Source organism: Narcine bancroftii, chromosome 14 (genome assembly GCF_036971445.1).
Source record: "Narcine bancroftii isolate sNarBan1 chromosome 14, sNarBan1.hap1, whole genome shotgun sequence".
Taxonomy (NCBI): Eukaryota; Metazoa; Chordata; class Chondrichthyes; order Torpediniformes; family Narcinidae; genus Narcine; species Narcine bancroftii.
The window spans coordinates 4192894-4215208 of NC_091482.1; the positions used below are offsets into that span (position 1 = coordinate 4192894).

A 22315-nucleotide genomic window follows, 5' to 3' on the forward strand; every position below is an offset into this window, starting at 1 on the left:
GAACAGTGCTAATTTTTACTTCAAATTTACTTTAAAACTTCGTCTGTATGTTGAATAATTTTGATTGCTAGATAATCAAAATTTCAATCCTTGTGGTTGATATTTTTGAAATTATAATAATGTTTGAAAAGTTATTAGTAAGTAATTATTTCTGTTTTTGAAATTTTTTTCCAACATTCTCAGCAACCACAAATTCAATGGGCAAGGATGTGCTGCTGGTCAACCAGGACTTTGACAGAAAACTGCCACCTAGCTTGTTCCTTACTTTCTTGCCTGCATACTGCAACATAGATGTCCTTCCACTCAATCACTGAGTCAACAAACCCATTTTATTGGTTTCAGCAATTTGCATCGAAAAGGCAAGTGCAGACAAGTATTCACTGTGCCACCCCATTTTAATGAATTTCTTGAGTGGATTTTTCAATATTTAAGGAATTTTTTTTTTTAAATAATTTCAAACCAAGTCAAGTTCAAGTCAATTGTCATCCAATTGTAAAAGTAAAACCCAACAAAATAGCATTCTCTGGTCCTCGGTGCAAAAACACACAGACACACAACCAGACATAATACACATTCAATCAAAACACATGCAGGACAATTATTTAATCTCTACAAATAAATAAATATTGTTTTGTGAGTAGGAGCATCTCCGGTGGTCCCAGGATAGGCAATCCTAGAACTAGAGGCCATGATTTAAGGTCCATTTTATATTCAGTGTGTAGTCCATATGTGAACTGAGCTACCAGAGAGCGATAAAAGCAAATACAACAAAAGCCATTTGGACAGATGTACGGATAAGAAGGGCTGAGAATGATGAGCCAAATGCAGGCAAATGGGATGTGTAGAATGCCAACTTAGTTGGCATGGATGAGTTGGGGCTGGATCATGCTCTAGGACTCATTCATTGAAATAGTGTTTATGCAGGAGGAATAAACAAATGTCCACTTCCTGATTCTTCAGTTCTAGAACAGGCAAAAACAGCTGGTTATTGACTACTTTAGCTCATTTTTTTTTAAATGTGTACAGTCATCTTGTGATCTCTGAGCCTTATTTTCCAGGCAGATCATGCCCATCTTGCACAATTGTTCTTATCTATCTATTCCTTCAAAATGATTGTGTCCTTTCAATGCCGTAAAAACTTTATCACTACAAAATTGTACAGTTTCCAAACTGCAGTTGCAACTGTAATGTATAAAGTGATAGGATTAACTGAAATTAAAACTTAAAACTGAGGTAAATTATTAACTGTTTTAGGAAATTATCAAATCAAAAACAGCTGTAGGGTCAATAATTTAAATTACATCTTCTGACTTGCTTGACCCATTGATGTTTTGCAATAGTGAAGAACAGCAATTTAAAATTGTCATGTGATCCATTTAGTACTAATATTGTTAAACTTGTGACAATTGCCTGATAAATATTTCATGAGAAATTAATCTCATATTGCTCAAGTCTCAATCAAAAACTGTTGCTTTAAACTGAATTTACTTCATAACTGGATTCAAATTAATGCCCCCTCTTTCATCATAACAATTATTGCTGCGGGCAAAAAGAACAATTTTCTTGGTTTAGAAAACCATTAGATTAGTAAAATGGACACATCTACTTGTTATTTAAGAAAGGAGAAAGAAAAAATAATATAATTGATTGGTAAATTACTGAAATCTATTCTTAAGGTAAAATTAGAGAATAATTTCAAAATGTTCAGTGATCTGCAAGCCAGCAAGAATTTGAAAAAGTGGCTATGCTTATAGATACTAGCGAATTTTCTGAAGAGCTATCTCAACAAATAGCAGGGAATATCTCTGCAATTGAAATGTAAGGACTTTCCAAGGAAAGCATCTGATAATGACCCTCAGACTTTCTTCTTTGCAAATGTCACAAAAGATAGACCACAATACAAGTTCTGTAGAAACAAACATTAGCTTAGAGATATTCAAATTGAAAGATAGTCAACCTTTCATAGCAAAACCCTTCATCAAGAATGCAGAGATCTGTGGAGGGGGTGGGGGTGGGGGGGGGGGGAAGAGAGCTTCTTACACAATTCCTGTTGAAGGGTGGAGAAAACCCTCTTCAGGGTTGACACACCTCTTAGAGACTTCAAAATGCAGAAGCAAGAAAGAGAGATGCTGAAAAACTGGAACACACATTTTGAAAGAACTCAATGGGTTGGGCAACATCCATGCAAGACAACAGTCAACATTTCCCACTGCTGCTTGACCTGATGTGTGTTTGCAGTTTTTCTGCAGCAAGTGACTTTGTCCATGATGCTAACAATCCAAAAATTAAATTCATAAAAAATGTTATAATCTTCTTAGTAGACTATTTTAAAATTGAACATTTCACTACATTAATTCAGAACAACAGAAAATCTTTCAAAAGATCAAAGGTATTCAACATACTTCTGGGAAATGTAGAACATGTTGGGCTTCAGAATTTGTTTTAATCTTGCAAAATCCAGCATTTCCTTCTTCCAAAGCCCCGTCATCAGCATCAATATAACATGCTCCTTTCTCAACGCACCTCCGCTTTCGAACCTGCAAAGCAACAAAGTGATACGGGACCATTCACTACTATCTTCAATATACTTCATTCTATAAAAACATGAGATGGGAAGTGTTAATTGCTGGAAATACATCGAGTGAAAATGTTCAATGCCGAAATGCAAATCAATGAATAAATTTCAAAGATTCTAATTTTCTGGTCATTTTACTTTCGATTGATTCTAACAGATAAAACACTTCAGCTTTGAACTTGAACGTTCTATGAAAATGCTGTGAATAATGAAATTTTCTCCAAGTGAAAGAGCATGGGATTTAAGTTCATCGAATCTTAGAAACAGATTTTGTTTTTGCCTCTTATTTGTCAACTCCACCCCAACAAAGTTAATGCTGAAGCAGGTCTTTGTTATATCTAGTCTTGATAAAACTCCATTCATGCTTTAATCAATTCATGCATTTTCTGTTTACCCTCTAAAAGCTCCAAGTCATCTGAAAGTCTTTCTCCAAGCCTCAACTCCTCCTTGTTAGCAATGCCTCCATTTTAAAATATTCAACACCTCTTCTTATCTCTGTAATCTCTTCCAGATTAGAGCTTCCAAGATTTCTGCATTTCTCCAATCCATCACTGATGTATCCAATTTGTGACATTTCCTTCCAAAACCCGCTCTTTCCTCCATTTAATCTTTTGTTCATCTGCCTTACACTTAGTTACTGTGATATCAGTTCTAAATTTAAGCATTCCAGAGAAGCATATTGGCACTTCTTGCCCCAAATCTCCCCATTAAAGGGGTTCTGACCTGAAACATCAACCATTCTTTTTCTCTCTCTCTCTCTGTGCTGCTCAACCCTCTAAGTTCCTCCAGATTTTTTTGTTTTTGTTTTAAATAATTTCTGAGCTTGTGTTATGTTAAAATCATTAGTACTTTAAGAAGAAAGTTTATTACAGATTATTTAACCATTGATTTGCTTTCTCAAACCATTTATTAGCAGCAGACTAATGGCAGTGATGTCACCATTTTAATTCAAAGGCATTCTTATTTAAGATAACTACTAAAAGTAGCTATTTTATGAATATTATCTATTTCAAGAGTTCTGTTATATTACTCTATGAGAATAGATCCATCATGTCAACCTAATTAACAGAAATCTTGTGTCTTGCTAATTCATGTTCTTTCTTTCTTTTTTCTTCTTTCTTTGGCTTGGCTTCGCGGACGAAGATTTATGGAGGGGGTAAAAAGTCCACGTCAGCTGCAGGCTCGTTTGTGGCTGACCAGTCCGATGCGGGACAGGCAGACACGATTGCAGCGGTTGCAAGGGAAAATTGGTTGGTTGGGGTTGGGTGTTGGGTTTTTCCTCCTTTGCCTTTTGTCAGTGAGGTGGGCTCTGCGGTCTTCTTCAAAGGAGGTTGCTGCCCGCCAAACTTTGAGGCGCCAAGATGCACGGTTTGAGGCGTTATCAGCCCACTGGCGGTGGTCAATGTGGCAGGCACCAAGAGATTTCTAAAAGTATCATACCTTTGAATCCTTTGAAGGCACATGCATACGCTTTTTCTCCAACTTAAAATCGTCATCAGCACTCTCCTTCAAATCTTCTTTCATCATGTTATGCAGTTTGGAGGATAATGTATTCCTTGAACTACACAAAGCATCTGGAAAATAAAAAGAAACACACTGTTTATATGCAGGATAATTAGAATTACAGCACCAAAAATTAACTTCTTTAGCTTTTGGTTACCCACACAAAAATCAAAAAAAAACAGGAGCAAGAAAGGATGGGAGTGGTTTAGGCTGAACAAAGTCCATAAAATATCAAATTTACTGAGCTGAAAGCATGAGCCGCTCAAACAGCATCGGTATGGAGAGAAACAGAGTTAAGACTTTAGGTCGAGGACTATCAGATGTAGAGTTGTGAACTTGAAACAAATCTTGTTCCACTCCTGCTAATGCCAAATATTTCCTGCATATTCTTCTTTTCTCTGGATTCCCAATATCATTTTGTTTTGCTCCAAATTTACAAAGCTGTTATGATTCTCTCTTTACAAATAATTATTATTAATGAATTAGAAACTTAATCTTACATGGGCCTACACAGTGTAATAGCAATTTAAGCATCAAACTAGATGCTGACAATAATTCCAAATCCATGCTGGCAACCAGGCCAAATTTGCAAAAAATGGCAATTAACCAAAAATCAACCATGCCATACAATAACTAACTGCCTAAAAACAGTCCTGTCAAATGAATACCAGTGTACAAAAAAAACTAGTTGTCACAAATCAGCTAGACTTGACTGGATGACCAGGAAAAACAATTGGTTTGATGAATGGAGTCAGAGGATGGTAGTGCAAGATTGTTTTTCCAGATTGGTGGCCTGTCACCAGGGATCTATGCTGAGTCCACTGTTGTTTGTCATCTACATTAACAAGTTGAAGGAGAATGTAACTAACAGTTTACAAGTTTGCAGCTGACAACAAAATTGGTGCTATGGAGCAAAGTGGTAAATATAATCTAATATTTTAACTGGATCGAGATCAACTGGGAAAGCAGGCCAACAAAAGGCAGATGGAATTTCACTCTGACAAGTGCAGTGTTCCATTTTGCTAGGTGAAGCCAAGGCAATACTTAGAAAATTACAGCTCAGTAACAGGCTGTTCAGCCCTTCTAGTCTGTGCAGAACTCTTTTTCTGACTAGTCCCATTGACCTGCGCACACAGTCCATACCACTCCCATCCATGTACCTGTCCCAATTCTTCTTAAGACAAAATTGAGCTTGCATTCCCCACTTCAGCTTGTTCCACACTCACACCACTCTGTGTAAAGAACTTCCCCCAAACATTCTTTTTAAACTTTCCCCCTTTTACTCTTAACCAATGTCCTCTGATTAGTATCTCACATTTCTTCCTTGGCTTGGCTTCGCGGACGAAGATTTATGGAGGGGGTAAATGTCCACGTCAGCTGCAGGCTCGTTTGTGGCTGACAAGTCCAATGCGGGACACATACCCTCAATGGAAAAAGCCAACCTACATTTACTCTTTCTTCCAGTCCCCTCCCCGTCACTATTACCCCCCTCCTGCTCCCCTCCCTGTCATTGCTGATCCCCTCCAGCCCCTGCTCCCCTCCCATCGCTGCTACAACTCCCCGCTCTGGTTATCCATTTCAGAAAGAATGAAAGAGGAGGGTGTAGTAATTTAATTCACAAAAGTGTGGAGAAATTCTACAGGTCATGCACCATCCTTTATCTAGCAAAGATAATCACCTGCAAATTGGAGGAACAACGAATAATATTCCATCTGAACACTCCCCAATCAGATGGCATTAACGTCAACCTCCAGTTTCTATTAGATCCCTCCACTGTCTCCCTCTCTTTCCCCATCTCTCTGTCTCATATCCTCCAGCTCTCCTCCCCTTCCCTCTCCATTCACAGAGCTACCCCTCCCCCTATCACTTCCCAGCCTTTTTCTCATTTGCCCTTCAACCTATATCCACCCATGACCTCTTACTGTGGACCTATGACCCTACCAATGCCCCTATCATCACCATTTTATTCAGGCACCTGCCTGCTTTTTGCCCATAACTTGATGTTGGTTTTGTAGCTTTGCTAGGTACAGAACACTGTATGTCCTGCTGAGTTTCTCCAGCACTTTTGTGTATTAAGTAGCTGCTAAGTACCTCGATCTAAAACTTGTGAGGGTTTTCCATTTTCTGTAACACCTGGACTGCCTTGTCTTGTGGCCACTGTTGGAGCAGAAGACAATTTTGTTCCATGGCAGACACAACTGCACAAAGGCAGGTTTTCTTGTTTCTTACAAACAATGGGGCCACTTCCATTTTTCTCTGCAAAGCATCAATACAGAATTAACAGTTATCATGTTCCAACTTCGCTATTCAATACTACAAATGAAACAAATCTGTACTGATATACAATTTTTAAAAATGATAACAGAGCAAATAAAGAATATGATCAATTGTAGCATATTTTACAAAGCTACAATGCTGTAATTGTTAATCAGTTTAAGGGACTCCTATTGCACCTGGCAACCACCATTTTCCTATTAAGTGTCAATCTTTGGATCACTTCCATAACTCTTGTAAGATTCTTTGCATACCCTTTTTATTTTGTTCTTACTGTATCACTGTTGCCAGACATGCACAACCTTTTTATAATTTTGATATAAATTAGTTATTAGTCTCTTTTGATGGCAAAAGAGGAATTAATGCATTACCATTTAATAAATTAAACATTTAATTATGCTTTCAATTTAATTTTTTACAATATTTTTAAGACAGAGGTCAATGTGGAGAACAATCCTCCCCATGGATTATATCCAAATCCATCTAAGAATGTTGTACATTTCTTTGAGGTAACCTTCCAAATGTGATTAGAATCTTGGGTACATGACGACTGGCATTGACATGGTGTTATATGTGGATTGTGGAGGAACACATAGCCTCCCAGTCTGTCTGGAATATTGTAGATTGCAGATGGTCACAACTTCCCTATCTGAAACTTATTCGGAAGTCACATCACCTGCCAATCAAGTTTGGTCTCCAGCCACCCATTAGTGCACACATTGTCATTGGCTCACTTATGGTTAGCATTGGCTCGATGCCCAACTCAGAAGTAAATAAAACATTGGTTCATTGCACATTTCTCTCCCTCTGATTCGTGGTCCAAGCCCCAGACATCACTCCACACCAAGTTGCTACTGTGGTCGCTGCTGAAAGAATTGCGGATAAGGTGTGCACTACACTTAAGCTTAGCCATAGTACTGCAATAGATCAGTGCTTGCAGAGAGCCACATCCCCATTGGTACAAGAAACCGGAAATGTGTATGAAATTCTTGTCCACAGAGTGTGTACATGAGCATGCAGAAGATAGATGGCCATCGGTATCCAACCTAGGTCCAATGTGAATGCCTATATAGTTTAGTAGTACATTAATTAAGTATTGTTTAACATTCTCCTGCTTGTCTCCTGTGTGGTCAATAGTTATCTATAATTGTAACAGTTGTATCCAGACCCACCACACCGGATACTCTTCCAAACACATCACATGGTAAGCCAAAGAGCCAGTCTCTGTCCTTGTGATTTTATAGTCAAAGTTCTATAGCACAGAAAGAAACAGGATCTTCAGCCCACTTGTCCATGCAGACCAAGCTAGTCCGATTTGCGTGAACCACAAGGGCTTTGACCAGGCCGTCTTCCAAATGGGGCTTTCCACAAGCTTGCCAGCTTGTCCTGTTCCAGTCCCAGCTACTTCTGCTGGCTGTAACACTGTGGAGGTGATTTTTTTTTTTAATCTCTTCACCCCCCCCCCCCACCTACATGTGGACCCACATGCCCCTCTTAGAGCATCGCCTTTTGTAAACAACAATGCATTAGTGAAGTCTCTTGGGAACTCTCCAGAGCTCTTGCAAAGGCTGTGGAGCTGATATGTCTGGCATTGGCGGAGCTCCGGTGTTTCGGATGAGATCTGTTTTAAAGTGTTTGTTTGTGACCTACTCTCACAAGCCTTTCCCAATTTATCTCCCAAAAACATATCTAGAATATTCTGTCACAGTAGTAAGTTAAAGTTTGATCCTGTTTTTATGGTTAAAGAAAATTAAAAATGACTTTTGTTTGAGTGACCATTTGTCTTGGTGAGTTTCTATTGCCGCTGGGTTTTGGGGTCCTCTTGACTTGAGACTGGAAGGCAAAATTTTCTTTTTCATTAATGCATATATAGGCAGTATTTCATCTGGAAAGGGTGGGGATTTGCTACGGAATGGACTAGTAGGGCCGAACTGGCCTGTTCTGTGCTGTAAGTGGTTTTATGGTTATATGACAAAGTTTCATATTGTATGCTAAATATACTGCATTCAGAATTAATTTAATCTTAAAGTTCTTGATTATGGCTAAGCAACTACTTGATTGATAAAATTAAATTGAGAGCAAAAATATTTTACATTCACCTTCAATTTAATCTTACAAGACATTTTTGCTTAGACGGAACTGAAAATATTACTTATGTTAATTCTGAATGTTTAATATTGCATGGTGAAATAGAGTTACTGGGTGCACAGCCCAATTCGTCCATACCAACCAAGATCCCTTCCTGAGCTGGTCCTACTTGCTCTTATCCATCTAAATCTTTCTTACACTGACATAATATTTCAATATTTTCCTTAGCTTTGTTCACATGATGCTTCATGTCCCTTCTTAGACATCCTAATTTCTTAAGTACAGTACTGCCTACATTTTCTATATTCCTGACAGGCTTTCCCGTTTATACAGTACCTAATTTTTCAATTGGGAATTTCTATTCATTTCCACAATGAAAGTGAATTAATTCAACAAAGCACGTATTGATAATTCTCCATAGTTAAATATAAGAAAAATTCTGGTGCAAAATTTATAGTCGATTGTACCATATTTAGATTGCTGCCAGGCCAACGCAGAGCAAAGCAACGCAAGACTCTTTCCACTTCCAGTGGGACTTTCCAAGAGACAGTGCTGTTGGCAGTTCAAACCACGAACAATCTGAGCAAAATCAAATTGAACCATTAATTCAGCAAGTAACACCATCAAGATCAACAATGTACACAACAGCTCCTCAACTGCAGGAACCCTTCAGCACATTTACAAATCTCAAATAAGACCAAATAAAAAGATGCAAACTAACTAGCACAATTCTTCTCAATTTGTTACATATTGAAAAATTAAGATTAGAATAAGTCTTGAATTATTAATTATGCATTGGGGTATTGCTGGAGTTTAAAGACATGGTTTAGCAATGTAAAAATGCTGTAATGTTGGCATAAAACTATTCTACCGCTTATCCAGTACTCTTGGGGTTTTATTTAGTGAGGTTATGAAGGAGTCTGGGCTCCCTGTGGAAAATTAATTTCTCAGATTCCTTTAGTGTCCAAGCTATATAGTTGATATTAAACAATGCCCCTGAGCTTTTTGGAAAAGTTATTGGATTACATTGAACAACAAAAATTTTGCTTCCTGAACACTTTTGGGTATTTTTTCTGAATTTTGGGCTGCTGATCACAAAAATAGCCTTAAAACTTTCCTTTCGTACTATTCTTTAGATACATCCAATTTTTGTGTTTCCTGTCATATTTTAAGTCGACTTCAAGCATAGAAAACCATGAAGTGCGTCAGTGCAGTCAGTGATGAACATGGCGAAAGGTTTCACCAGGACATTGTGACCATGGAAAAGTGGTATCAGAGCAACTGGAATCCATTGATGCTGGCCGACTATTGTTGGACACTGACACGAGAGGCATCAGATGCAGAGTACAAATGAAAATCAGCGGCAAAACATTTTTAGGTCAGTTGAACGAACGCAATGTGTCAGCAACACTGCAATTAAAAAACTAAATTCAATGAAAGTTAATTTATTGTTTCTCCAACTTCCTATGTGATACAGCAAGCATAAAATTATCTTTGTGTTCAGTTTGAAGTTGTCCATCATAATCCCCAATTTATTTTCAGGAAGCAAACCTTTTGAAAAAAAAATTGTTGTCCAGTATTATCAACTCACCAAAACAAAAGTTTTCAAACAGAATCAACCCAATGACAATTTGTGTTTTCTTTGAGCCACCCTGCGTCCCCAGGGACTTCACTCATCTACAGCTATCCCTTAAAATTGAAAACACTAGTCAGCATTTGAAATGTGTGCTCTGTTATTCAAATATATGAAACTTACTGAATTCATCATGGCAAGCTGAGATGGATATGCTTTGCATGGAAAAAGAATTTTTACTCCACCAATGGTATATTCAGAAGGTGATGATGCCATTTTAATCATCTCAATACACATTGAGAAAGTGAAATTTTAGTGTTTCAAGCTGCAAGAGAAATTTATAACATTAATTTAGACAAAAAAAGTTTCAAATTTAAAATTCCACTCTCAATACTATATCAATTTAAATTTAAACAATGCACAGGGATTCAGGATAAACATTGGGAATGGGTAATAGAAAAAAGCATTAGATGTTCAAGAAGTGCAAAAGTTACATCAACTGAGTAGAGGAAGAGGATACATCAGCTTTTCACTGTTGAAGCCGTGCTATTTCTAATTTATACAAATAACCTGGATTTACTAATGCCAAGCAGTCAAATTTACAGAAGAGAAGTAAAACACAAAAGTCTGCAGCCGCAGTAATTGATGTAAAAATACAACGCTGAAGAGGAACTGAGGCATAGCCAGTTCAGAGCAAGTAACTCAAAAATCATCTGAATATTTAGTATCGATTTTATGTAGTTATTGACTTCTTAAGTGTACTGCCATCATTTTATTTTACAAGTATCTATTTGGCTGCAGCAATTAAGAATTTTGGTACATTATGCATTATATATGACAAAATATTGATCTTAAATCTACCATTACTAACATTCCAAATATGTTGAAACATAATCAGAATTTGCCAAATTTTTTAAACATAGCTTTTGAAATATCATTTTCTTACAACCACAGAGCCAAGCCTCTGGATACATTAAGTCAAAAAGCGATACAAGGTTAAAAGTTTGACAAAAGAAATGAATTGCCGTGAGATTTTTAAAAGGTGGAGATAATCTTGAAAAGGTACTCCAAATAGTAATTAAACATTTGAAAGATTAGTTTCAAGGGAAATACACAAAAGGTCAGTTACAGAAGGTTGATAATGAGAATGAGTTCATTGAACAATGTGCAAATGCACCAGAATTTTTCTTTCTGCAGCCAAACGAAGGATAAATTATAATAGTAAACTAATCAAGTTAAAAGAGACTATAAATACTTTAGATAATAAATATTCCCATTAATCCTAGTACAAATAAGTGACTTGCACTATCGCTGACAGTTCTTATGTGGCATCAGAAAAGTCTATGATTAATATATCGGGGGGGGCGGGGGTTCAAGAGTCTGATCACTGTTGGGGAAAAAAAATTGTTTTGAACCTCTAGATGCTGGTTTTCAGGAGTCCATGCCTTCGCCCAAAGGTCGCAGTGAGAAGTGGTGACCAGTATGACGGCCGGGGGTCCTTTATGATATTGGCTGCCTTCCTGAGCATGGTTGAAAAGCAATAAGTTATGAAAGTTGATAAATACTCATAAAAGCATTTAAGGCTGCAAAGTTATTTACTACAGTAACAAAACAAAATACTTTCATTTAGCAAAATAATCCAAATGTAGGGGTCATGAATACAGAGCTTACCAAGAACTTAAAAATGGAAATCATGTTAAACTTTAGACAAAAGTTCAGAAAATGCCAAATTTTCTACCAAAAAGAATGAGGGAAGCCACGCCTGAGGGAAAATGTGCTGGCAGGGCTAAGCGAAGAGGTGGGAGGAGAGCTTGAAACAAGATCAGTGAGAGAGGGAGAGGAAGAGGATGGTTTATTTCCATCCTTAGGGAGTAACAAGGTTAAATTGTGCACAAGGAAAGGGAGACCCCCACCAGCCCAATTTCCCCCCCCCCACCAGCCCAATTTCCCCCCCCCACCAGCCCAATTTCCCCCCCCCCACCAGCCCAATTTCCCCCCCCCCACCAGCCCAATTTCCCCCCCCCCACCAGCCCAATTTCCCCCCCCCCACCAGCCCAATTTCCCCCCCCCCCACCAGCCCAATTTCCCCCCCCCCACCAGCCCAATTTCCCCCCCCCCACCAGCCCAATTTCCCCCCCCCCACCAGCCCAATTTCCCCCCCCCCACCAGCCCAATTTCCCCCCCCCCACCAGCCCAATTTCCCCCCCCCCACCAGCCCAATTTCCCCCCCCCCACCAGCCCAATTTCCCCCCCCCACCAGCCCAATTTCCCCCCCCCCACCAGCCCAATTTCCCCCCCCCCACCAGCCCAATTTCCCCCCCCCCACCAGCCCAATTTCCCCCCCCCCACCAGCCCAATCCCTCCACCAGCCCAATCCCTCCACCAGCCCAATCCCTCCACCAGCCCAATCCCTCCACCAGCCCAATCCCTCCACCAGCCCAATCCCTCCACCAGCCCAATCCCTCCACCAGCCCAATCCCTCCACCAGCCCAATCCCTCCACCAGCCCAATCCCTCCACCAGCCCAATCCCTCCACCAGCCCAATCCCTCCACCAGCCCAATCCCTCCACCAGCCCAATCCCTCCACCAGCCCAATCCCTCCACCAGCCCAATCCCTCCACCAGCCCAATCCCTCCACCAGCCCAATCCCTCCACCAGCCCAATCCCTCCACCAGCCCAATCCCTCCACCAGCCCAATCCCTCCACCAGCCCAATCCCTCCACCAGCCCAATCCCTCCACCAGCCCAATCCCTCCACCAGCCCAATCCCTCCACCAGCCCAATCCCTCCACCAGCCCAATCCCTCCACCAGCCCAATCCCTCCACCAGCCCAATCCCTCCACCAGCCCAATCCCTCCACCAGCCCAATCCCTCCACCAGCCCAATCCCTCCACCAGCCCAATCCCTCCACCAGCCCAATCCCTCCACCAGCCCAATCCCTCCACCAGCCCAATCCCTCCACCAGCCCAATCCCTCCACCAGCCCAATCCCTCCACCAGCCCAATCCCTCCACCAGCCCAATCCCTCCACCAGCCCAATCCCTCCACCAGCCCAATCCCTCCACCAGCCCAATCCCTCCACCAGCCCAATCCCTCCACCAGCCCAATCCCTCCACCAGCCCAATCCCTCCACCAGCCCAATCCCTCCACCAGCCCAATCCCTCCACCAGCCCAATCCCTCCACCAGCCCAATCCCTCCACCAGCCCAATCCCTCCACCAGCCCAATCCCTCCACCAGCCCAATCCCTCCACCAGCCCAATCCCTCCACCAGCCCAATCCCTCCACCAGCCCAATCCCTCCACCAGCCCAATCCCTCCACCAGCCCAATTTCCCCACCAGCCCAATTTCCCCCCACCCCACAAGCCCAATTTCCCCCCCCCCCCCCACAGAGGTGGGAAAGAGATGAATTCAGGAGGAAAGGTGAATTGCATCACATTCACCTTAGCTTGTTATGCTTTTAAACTTTTAAATGGGGGAATCAGAGGCTGGAACTTCTAGAATCGTCTTCTAATTTTAAATAAACAGGGGAGCCGAGCAGTCGAACATCATGTGTAGGGGAGGACAGTGCTCTGTTGCAGGGTCTGGGCCCAAAACCTCGAGGCCCTCTTCTCCTCTCCCCACCCCCCCACCCCCACCTCACCTGCTGCTTCAGGTTTCTCCAAAGGGAAAGGAGACGGTTTGACCGGCTGAGTTTCTCCCACGGCGGCGTCTGCAGACCTTCCTCGAACTGCTGCTGCTGCTGCTTGATCCGCAGTTTATTTTCTAAAGCCACGTTAAAACCGTGGATGATGAACCGTGAGGCACAATTTGCATCTTCCAAACAAAACCAATAAATTGAAATAAAACACTTCACTCACAGCTCTCCGATGGAGAATCAATCGAACGTCATTTCGCGCCTTGGATCACGCATGCGCGCCGATGCCCAACCCTCCATGCATGCGCGGCCAACAAACCTCCCATCCACACTCGCCAATCGCCGAACCTGCCCAATCAGCAGGGGCTTGCTCGGGGCGGGGGGAGGGTGGGAAGCATTTTTCCACCAATCAGCGTCGTGTACACGCTTCCAACCAATCAACGGCTCTACAAACGAGACCGCGGCTGGAATTTTAACCAGTCACAATTGAGGGAGCTTTACCTCACCAGTAGAAATTCGGGTAGGAAGGTCGAGGGAATTAGTCCGCGGACGGGATTGGTCCCCTCGGGGAGAGTTGCCATGGTAACCCCAGTATGGCCCACAATCCCATGTGGCGGGTTGTCAGGTGTCCCGAGTGGGACTCGAAAACCCGGAGTGTCTGTTCTGAGAGACGAGCTGACAAACAGAAACCCAGTTTACAGAAACCGGATTAACTATTCGTATTTATTATTCAATCCTTTCACTCAAACCGTAGTTAATAAATTCGTTTCGCCGGTTGCAGAGGAGGGAAGCTATCGCCTTGTCGATGGCGAGGTCTCACAACCGGATGAGCTTCTCGGTTAATGGGATTACGCGAGTTCGGGGTCTTAGTTAGAACTAGGCCTCACTCACTCCCCCCCCCCCCCACCCCCTTTTTAAATTAGATTATCATTTGGTTGCTAAGTAGGTAAGTCATTTAACTTGCGCCTATAAGTATTGTTGTTTTTAAGTGAGCCTTATTGAAAGGATGTGTTTTGCTCTGGTTGAACATCCACTACACAGTATGACAGTAGTAATTGTATTCTTTAACTGTTTAAAATAATTTTTCAGAAGGTCATACATAACAGAATCTATAAAAACTTGAAAAATTAACTTCAGATTTGTGTCTTTTTTAACCTTGATTGTTATAATGACATTTGGTTATCAAAGTCCAGTATTTCAGAAGTGAAATTCTATATCGATATTTTGGGGGGGGGGGAAATATTGTCAGCAAACGTTGTGTACTTTTACATGTGCTGTTGACAAATTGTGGAAACTAAGCACCATACTAATGTTTGCCGTGCAAGTGTCAATAGGCTTTCAGATCTTGTTCTAAAATACAGAATTTCAGAAGTAAAATTAGGAATGAAGCTAGCTAAACTATTCAAAATGATAGAAGGGTTGATACTAAGAATTAGTTTATGTGATGAGAGTCTGACAGTGAGACGGAAGAGTGGGATGTGTTACTTTGGAGGGGATCATGAACAAGACTAATCAATAAGCAAAATCAGACACCCACTTTTTTTTTAAACGAAGGTCAACGTCAATATGGATGTCGACCAAAAAAGCTGTGATGTGAGAGACAGTTCAGGCAAAGGATTGACAGTAAATGGCTTTTTTTTTGGAGAAAAAAATTTCATTTGGAGAAAATCTGAAAAAAAAATAGAAAATGCTGGAATGCTCAATAGGTAATCCAGTATATGTGGGGAAAAGAGGAATCCAGAGTCTGAAATATTATATAAATGCTCAGCATTGCTGGAGGAACTAAGCTGGTCTGGCATCCATCAGAGGTAGAGATATGGCCAACATTTCAGGCCTGAGCCCATTTACCACATTCACCGCGTCAGCACACTTTCATGTTTCACTTCTACAAAGGTTGCCTGATCTGCTGAGTACTTCCAGCAATTTTCTGTTTTTATATCGGGGTGGAAATATTGTCAGTTAACAAAGAGATCTATTGCATAGGATCTGAGTTCAGTTCATCTGCACCCTAACTGTATGGCTTTCTCTGTTCCTAATATTTCTAAGGAGTGTGGGAAACAGTCAAAAACAAAATTGAAATATAGATTTTTGAAACCCACTTGGATTACTAGAGGAAGGAAAATGGAGATGTCTTGAGATATTTATTGGAAAAGCTACAACATTTCCCTGACTTTGTGGAATTACAAATACTATTTTCTATTCCAGTGCCTTGAATAAAGATGGCAGAGTTTGCTTGCCTGCAATTTGTGAGTTCATTTGCATTTGAGGCGATGCAGAAGGTGGATGTCGTAAAGCTGGCAGCACTGAGTGACCCAGAACTAAGGCTGTTGTTGCCTTGCTTGGTGAGAATGGCTCTCTGTGCCCCAGCTGATCAGAGTGATGCCTGGGCTCAAGATAAAAAACTCATCCTGCGCCTCCTTTCTGGGATTGAAGCTGTCAACTCTATTGTGGCTTTGTTATCAGTAGATTTCCATGCATTAGAACAGGATGCTACTAAAGAACAACAGCTGAGGTATTTAATTTTCCTGATATAAATAATAGTCTTTATAAATGTCAAGTCTGTAATTTCTTGATTAAGTGCACCATATTATAGGAATATGGCCTATGAATCTTGATACAAATTTAATCCAGATTTGTTAACACTTGTGTTTCGAGATGAAAGAATCTAAACTTAAGTCCTATATTCCAAGATGACTCTATTAAGTGCAGAATTTATGAAGTGCTGCACGGTCAGAGGTGCCACCTTTTAGATGGGATGCCAAATAATACATATCTTATGATGTAAAAGCATTTGAAAAACTTTCAAAGATAAGAGAATTCTGCCCAGTGTACTAGCCTGTATTTATCCCCCAACCATAAACAAAAATCCACGTTAAAAATAAACTTCGATTTTGTAATAAATTCTATTGATATTGGTTGCCTGCCTCTCCTGTGCACAAATGAGCTGCCACATTTTCATGTTTTAAAAAAAAAACTGCAGATCATGGCTTTTTCCTTAAAGGAGGTTTGTGACTGACTTTTTTCAACCTGAGGCTGGAATCTGGAATGTTCTACCTGAGTGACTGCTGGAAGTGGGTATTCTCATAGCTTTTCGCTACATCGAGAAGACCTTGAATTTATAAGGCACAAAAGTGAAAGTACAATTAGATGAGGTGGTTGGCACTGATGTTGTGGGGTAAAAGGCCAATTTCTGTACTTATGACTATTATATCAAAGCATTTTAAAAATGCAGGCTTTAGGAATATCCTGAATTTTTTTTTGAATGTTTTATTTTTAATTTTCTATCATTAAACAAGGAGAAAATATCACTGACTATTCTATCAATATCTTTCATGATGTTCCTCCCCCTCCCATTCCCACCCCCCCCCCCAGAGAGAGAAGGAAAAGTAGAGGTAACAAGAGAGAAAGAAAAGATTCTGCTTCTTTCTTGAATTAATCATTTGTTGTTGTCCCAATTGTCTTCCTTAAGGCCTTTAACTTTGCTCTTGACAGGCATAAGTTAGGTGGAGCGAACGGAGAAAGCATCCTGGTATCGCAGTTGCAGCATGGCCTGGCTTTGGAGTTTGAACACAGTGACTCTCCACGCCGGCTCCGATTAGCACTGAGTGAATTGCTGGTGATTATGAACAAGGTAACTTGGTGTAGAAATAGGGCTCATTTATTTTCCTCTTCCCCATTCCTTGCCACAATCAATCATCTTACCAAAAAATCCAGAAAGCGTTTTCAGATCCTTCTAAAGATTGAAGTTTTTCTGAGCTAAAGTGTACACATATAAACCCTTCTTGACTGAAACCATTATAAACTACATATACTTGCACTAATGGTTTTCTAATTTGGCTGAAAATTGTAGTTCATGATTGGATCAGGGAATTTTCTCAATGAAAGATGAAATGGGTGTGCTAAGCGAGATGTTTTTATGAAACACCATTGAAAAGATTCATTGATAGTGATTGTGAAGGACATAAGAATTTCATGAAAATATTAAAATTACATATAAAATGCAATTTCTTACTCTGATTTGCAGTGTAGCTCAAGCTTCTGTTAAAATACTGTTTTTTGTGAAATGTCTTTATGAGACATTGTTGGTCTTGCGTGAGGTACCAGAAGAGGATAGCAAATGGCCCTTTATTCAAAAAGAGCAGTGGGATAAGAGTAGAAATGACAGGCCAGTGAACTTTAATCAATGGTTGGAAAATTTTGTGTAAGATTCTGATGCACAGAAAGTCAGGGACTGTTTAAGAGGAGACACCATGGTTTTTTGCAGGGGAGATCACATCTCAAAAATGAATGAGTTTTCTTTTGCGAAGATGTCTAGTAATGTTGATGAGAGCAGACTGGTAGACATGGTTTACTTAGCTTATAGGAAGCCTTTTGACAAGGTAACCATGATATGCTGATCTAGGCGGTTATGGCACAAGGGATATAAGACATGTTGACAAACAAAATCTACCCTTTTGACAAGGTAACCATGATATGCTGATCTAGGTGGTTATGGCACAAGGGATCTAAGACATGTTGACAAACAAGATCTACTGTGGGCCCAGGGGCTGGGGGGCACTGCCCCATGGGCACAGGGGGCAAGGGCACTGCCCCATGGGCACAGGGGCGGGGGCACTGCCCCATGGGCACAGGGGCGGGGGCACTGCCCCATGGGCACAGGGGCGGGGGCACTGCCCCATGGGCACAGGGGCGGGGGCACTGCCCCATGGGCACAGGGGCGGGGGCACTGCCCCGTGGGCGGGGGGCACTGCCCCGTGGGCGGGGGGCACTGCCCCGTGGGCGGGGGGTCACTGCCCCGTGGGCGGGGGGGGCACTGCCCCGTGGGCGGGGGGGCACTGCCCCGTGGGCGGGGGGGCACTGCCCCGTGGGCGGGGGGGGCACTGCCCCGTGGGCGGGGGGCACTGCCCCGTGGGCGGGGGGGCACTGCCCCGTGGGCGGGGGGGCACTGCCCCGTGGGCGGGGGGGCACTGCCCCGTGGGCGGGGGGGCACTGCCCCGTGGGCGGGGGGGCACTGCCCCGTGGGCGGGGGGGCACTGCCCCGTGGGCGGGGGGGCACTGCCCCGTGGGCGGGGGGGCACTGCCCCGTGGGCGGGGGCACTGCCCCGTGGGCGGGGGGCACTGCCCCGTGGGCGGGGGGGCACTGCCCCGTGGGCGGGGGGGGCACTGCCCCGTGGGCGGGGGGCACTGCCCCGTGGGCGGGGGGGCACTGCCCGTGGGCGGGGGGGCACTGCCCGTGGGCGGGGGGGGCACTGCCCCGTGGGCGGGGGGGCACTGCCCCGTGGGCGGGGGGGCACTGCCCCGTGGGCGGGGGGGGCACTGCCCCGTGGGCGGGGGGGCACTGCCCCGTGGGCGGGGGGGCACTGCCCCGTGGGCGGGGGGGGCACTGCCCCGTGGGCGGGGGGGGCACTGCCCCGTGGGCGGGGGGGCACTGCCCCGTGGGCGGGGGGGCACTGCCCCGTGGGCGGGGGGGGCACTGCCCCGTGGGCGGGGGGGGCACTGCCCCGTGGGCGGGGGGGGCACTGCCCCGTGGGCGGGGGGGCACTGCCCCGTGGGCGGGGGGGCACTGCCCCGTGGGCGGGGGGGCACTGCCCCGTGGGCGGGGGGGGCACTGCCCCGTGGGCGGGGGGGGCACTGCCCCGTGGGCGGGGGGGGGCACTGCCCCGTGGGCGGGGGGGGCACTGCCCCGTGGGCGGAGGGGGGGCACTGCCCCGTGGGCGGGGGGGGCACTGCCCCGTGGGCGGGGGGGGGCACTGCCCCGTGGGCGGGGGGGGCACTGCCCCGTGGGCGGGGGGGGCACTGCCCCGTGGGCGGGGGGGGCACTGCCCCGTGGGCGGGGGGGGGCACTGCCCGTGGGCGGGGGGGGCACTGCCCCGTGGGCGGGGGGGGCACTGCCCCGTGGGCGGGGGGGGCACTGCCCCGTGGGCGGGGGGGGCACTGCCCCGTGGGGGCGTGGGGGGGGCACAAGTTCATCTCGGCAATGTATTTCTTGCTCGAACTGTAGGAACCTAAACCAGGCCTTCAAAAATCAAGGCAGAAGTGGGAATTGGACTTGGGAATAATGATTGATGAGTGGTTCTGGTCTGGCCTGTGTCAGACCAGCGTGATTACAATTATTAATACGCACTACAGGCTGGTACTAAAATCTCCTGTGATGCCACAAAAATTGAACAGATCTAAACAAGAATTGTAAGACCAATGCTTTAGATCTGGCATTGAGACAGGAACCTTTGCGTACACAACCTGGGCATGTACCAAGGTGACACTCTTCTGGGTGGAACTGAGCAAAGCCCTGGGGAAAAAAAAATATCATAGGTAAAGAATTCCCACAGGACCCTAATAATCCTGTTGGAAACATAATGGACATAAGACTTATGATGAACCTGTCCAAATTTCAAATCTAATTTGTAATTATTGCATTGGCAGTGGCCGGAAAGTGCATAGTAGTTACCTGGAAGTCCGACTCCTGCCTGAGCATAGTTCGCTGGAATGCAGAAATTCAGAGCTGTGTTTCCCTGGAGAAAATTACCTGGAACTTAAGAAAAAGTATAACACTTTTTGGAAAATTTAGCAATCATACTTAAATTCCATAGGAACACAATTATAGTGTGGACCATCGTGCCTTGCCACCTTACCTTTTCTGTCTCCCTCTCAATTGGCGGGGGCATACGATTCCCAACCAGGAAAAGTCAAGAAAGAGAAAACAGTCTGAGCATTGGCCACTATGAAATGGAAAACCCATAACCCCACCCGATGTATGTTTCATACCTGAATGTAATGTGTAACTGTGGTTGGTTAAGTGTTAAATGTGGGAGGTGTGGGGGGTGCGAACGGGATAGGACAAAGCTTGAACTCCACAGAAAGTCTTGTATAGAATCGATCAATATAAATTGATTACAATTTACATTGCAGTAATATTAATTTTGTCAATATTAATATCCATAATATTGATAACTGAGTTTAAGTTTGGAAAATCACAACAAATCATCTTCTCGCCAAAACAGCAGGGGAAGACCAGATCACGGGTTCATTTGAAGAAATGTAAGAGTGAAGTGAGTACTGCTGAAAGGGGATCAAAGACAATAAATTGAAAACAAATTTTCATCAATATGTTACCATTGTTTCTTATTTGTGTTTTTAAGGTATCTGATTCAAATGGAGAATTTTTTATGAAGTCTTCTGAACTCTTTGAGAGCCCTGTTTATCTCGATGAAGTCGCAGATGTGCTGTGTATCCTTCAAGCAGGTAAAATTTTGCATCATTAACACAATAAAAGTTTAGATTAACTTTTTTGTATTTAATTACGTTCTCTTAAAGTATAGCTTTAGGGAACAACAGCAAATGGGTTCTTACTAAAACTGATGACCTGAAATGGAAGATAACTGATCTGATTACAGAAACTAATCTGTCCACAACAATGACAGAATTAATTTGACCAGTTGACGAAGAATAATGATCATATCCAAATTTGCATTTTTTAAACTTTGGGGAGAAACAAATAACATTTTATTTTTCTAAAATCATATCCAAATTTGCATTTTTTTAAACTTTGGGGAGAAACAAATAACATTTTATTTTTCTAAAATAATACCCTGTGTTTAGCACAGGATATTAAAATCTAGTTGATAATTAATTTGTATGAGGTTTTTTTTAATCACAGAGCTTCCATCATTATTGCCAATTACTGAAGTAGCAGAGGCCTTGCTGCATGTGAGAAATGGATCCTGGTTCATGTGTTTGTTGGTGGCCAATGTCCCTGACAGCTTTAATGAAGGTAAAGGTCTTTCTTTTGCAATTAGTACTGTAAACAAACAGCCTTAAAATCTCCAAGGGCATATCTGTAATCGGGGTGATGTGATTACATTGCAATCCATAGTGGTTAGTGTTCATGCCAGGATCATTTACATAGGAAAAATCAATCACAGCACAGTTAACATAGGAGTCAGTGCAACTGTATTACAGCGCCAGCTTCCTGGGTTTGGATCCAGCTCTGTCTGAGGAATATCTATGTTTTTCCTTCTGTGTTGGTTGGTTTCCTCTGGGTGCTCCAGTTTCTTCCCACCCTACAAAATATACTGGGGTTGGAGGTTAATTTGTGTATTTGGGCAGATGGGACTGTTACTGTATGTCTAAATTATTGGGTTTTCTAAATTTAAGATAGAAAATTTAAAAATGTAACTTAAAGTCGCATGGCTTCAAAAGTATCCCAATGCCAGCCGTTGAGATATGAGGGAGGTTGTGATACTCTGCTTGATGGTGATTTATTATCCTCAACCACTGAATAAGTTCTAAATCCAAATTTTTTAACAACAGATGGGTATTTCCCTCTACGTTTCAGACTGAGTCACCTGCTTGGCCATAAATGGTGCTGAGCATTTGAGGAGTTCATATAATGAAATAAAGATGTTAATATTAAAATATAAAATTTTAATGTTTATTTAAATTTTTAAAATGTTAAATATGAATTAAAATATAAATAGGCTCTATGTTTCTGTACGGATTTTTTTCAACATGATTTATCATTTCCCTCCTTGTGTTGTGCATTTGGATGTAACATGGAGCCTCTTTTCGTTAGTTTGCAGGGGCTTAATAAAGAATGGTGAGCGACAGGATGAGGAGAGTGCTGGGGGCAGGCGCAGAACTGAGGCGCTTCGACAGCTATGTAAGATGAA

At 43.1% G+C, this 22315-nt stretch overlaps 2 protein-coding genes across 6 annotated transcripts in view; one reads left to right on the forward strand and one right to left on the reverse strand.

Moving 5' to 3' along the window:
- brip1 (BRCA1 interacting helicase 1) overlaps positions 1-13975 on the reverse strand; it is a 342881-nt gene extending 328906 nt beyond the window's left edge. For 4 of the 5 annotated variants that reach the window (XM_069911456.1, XM_069911452.1, XM_069911455.1 and 1 more), the window contains exons 1-7: positions 13653-13975; positions 11429-11533; positions 10197-10338; positions 8908-9019; positions 6170-6334; positions 4016-4149; positions 2403-2537 (exon numbers count right to left, since the gene is read on the reverse strand). In XM_069911456.1, coding sequence (XP_069767557.1) covers positions 2403-2537; positions 4016-4149; positions 6170-6334; positions 8908-9019; positions 10197-10310 — 660 coding nt within the window. In that variant the 5' untranslated portion in view covers positions 10311-10338; positions 11429-11533; positions 13653-13975. The remainder of the gene's footprint in view (positions 1-2402; positions 2538-4015; positions 4150-6169; positions 6335-8907; positions 9020-10196; positions 10339-11428; positions 11534-13652) is intronic. The other variant, XM_069911453.1, reaches the window with a different exon arrangement.
- Positions 13976-14161: 186 nt separating this feature from the next.
- Positions 14162-22315, forward strand: part of ints2 (integrator complex subunit 2) — a 60226-nt gene continuing 52072 nt past the window's right edge. Inside the window, exons 1-6 of the mRNA XM_069910527.1 lie at positions 14162-14592; positions 15852-16158; positions 17139-17277; positions 20786-20888; positions 21304-21417; positions 22219-22307. Of these exons, the coding sequence (XP_069766628.1) occupies positions 15866-16158; positions 17139-17277; positions 20786-20888; positions 21304-21417; positions 22219-22307 (738 nt within the window). The 5' untranslated portion in view covers positions 14162-14592; positions 15852-15865. The remainder of the gene's footprint in view (positions 14593-15851; positions 16159-17138; positions 17278-20785; positions 20889-21303; positions 21418-22218; positions 22308-22315) is intronic.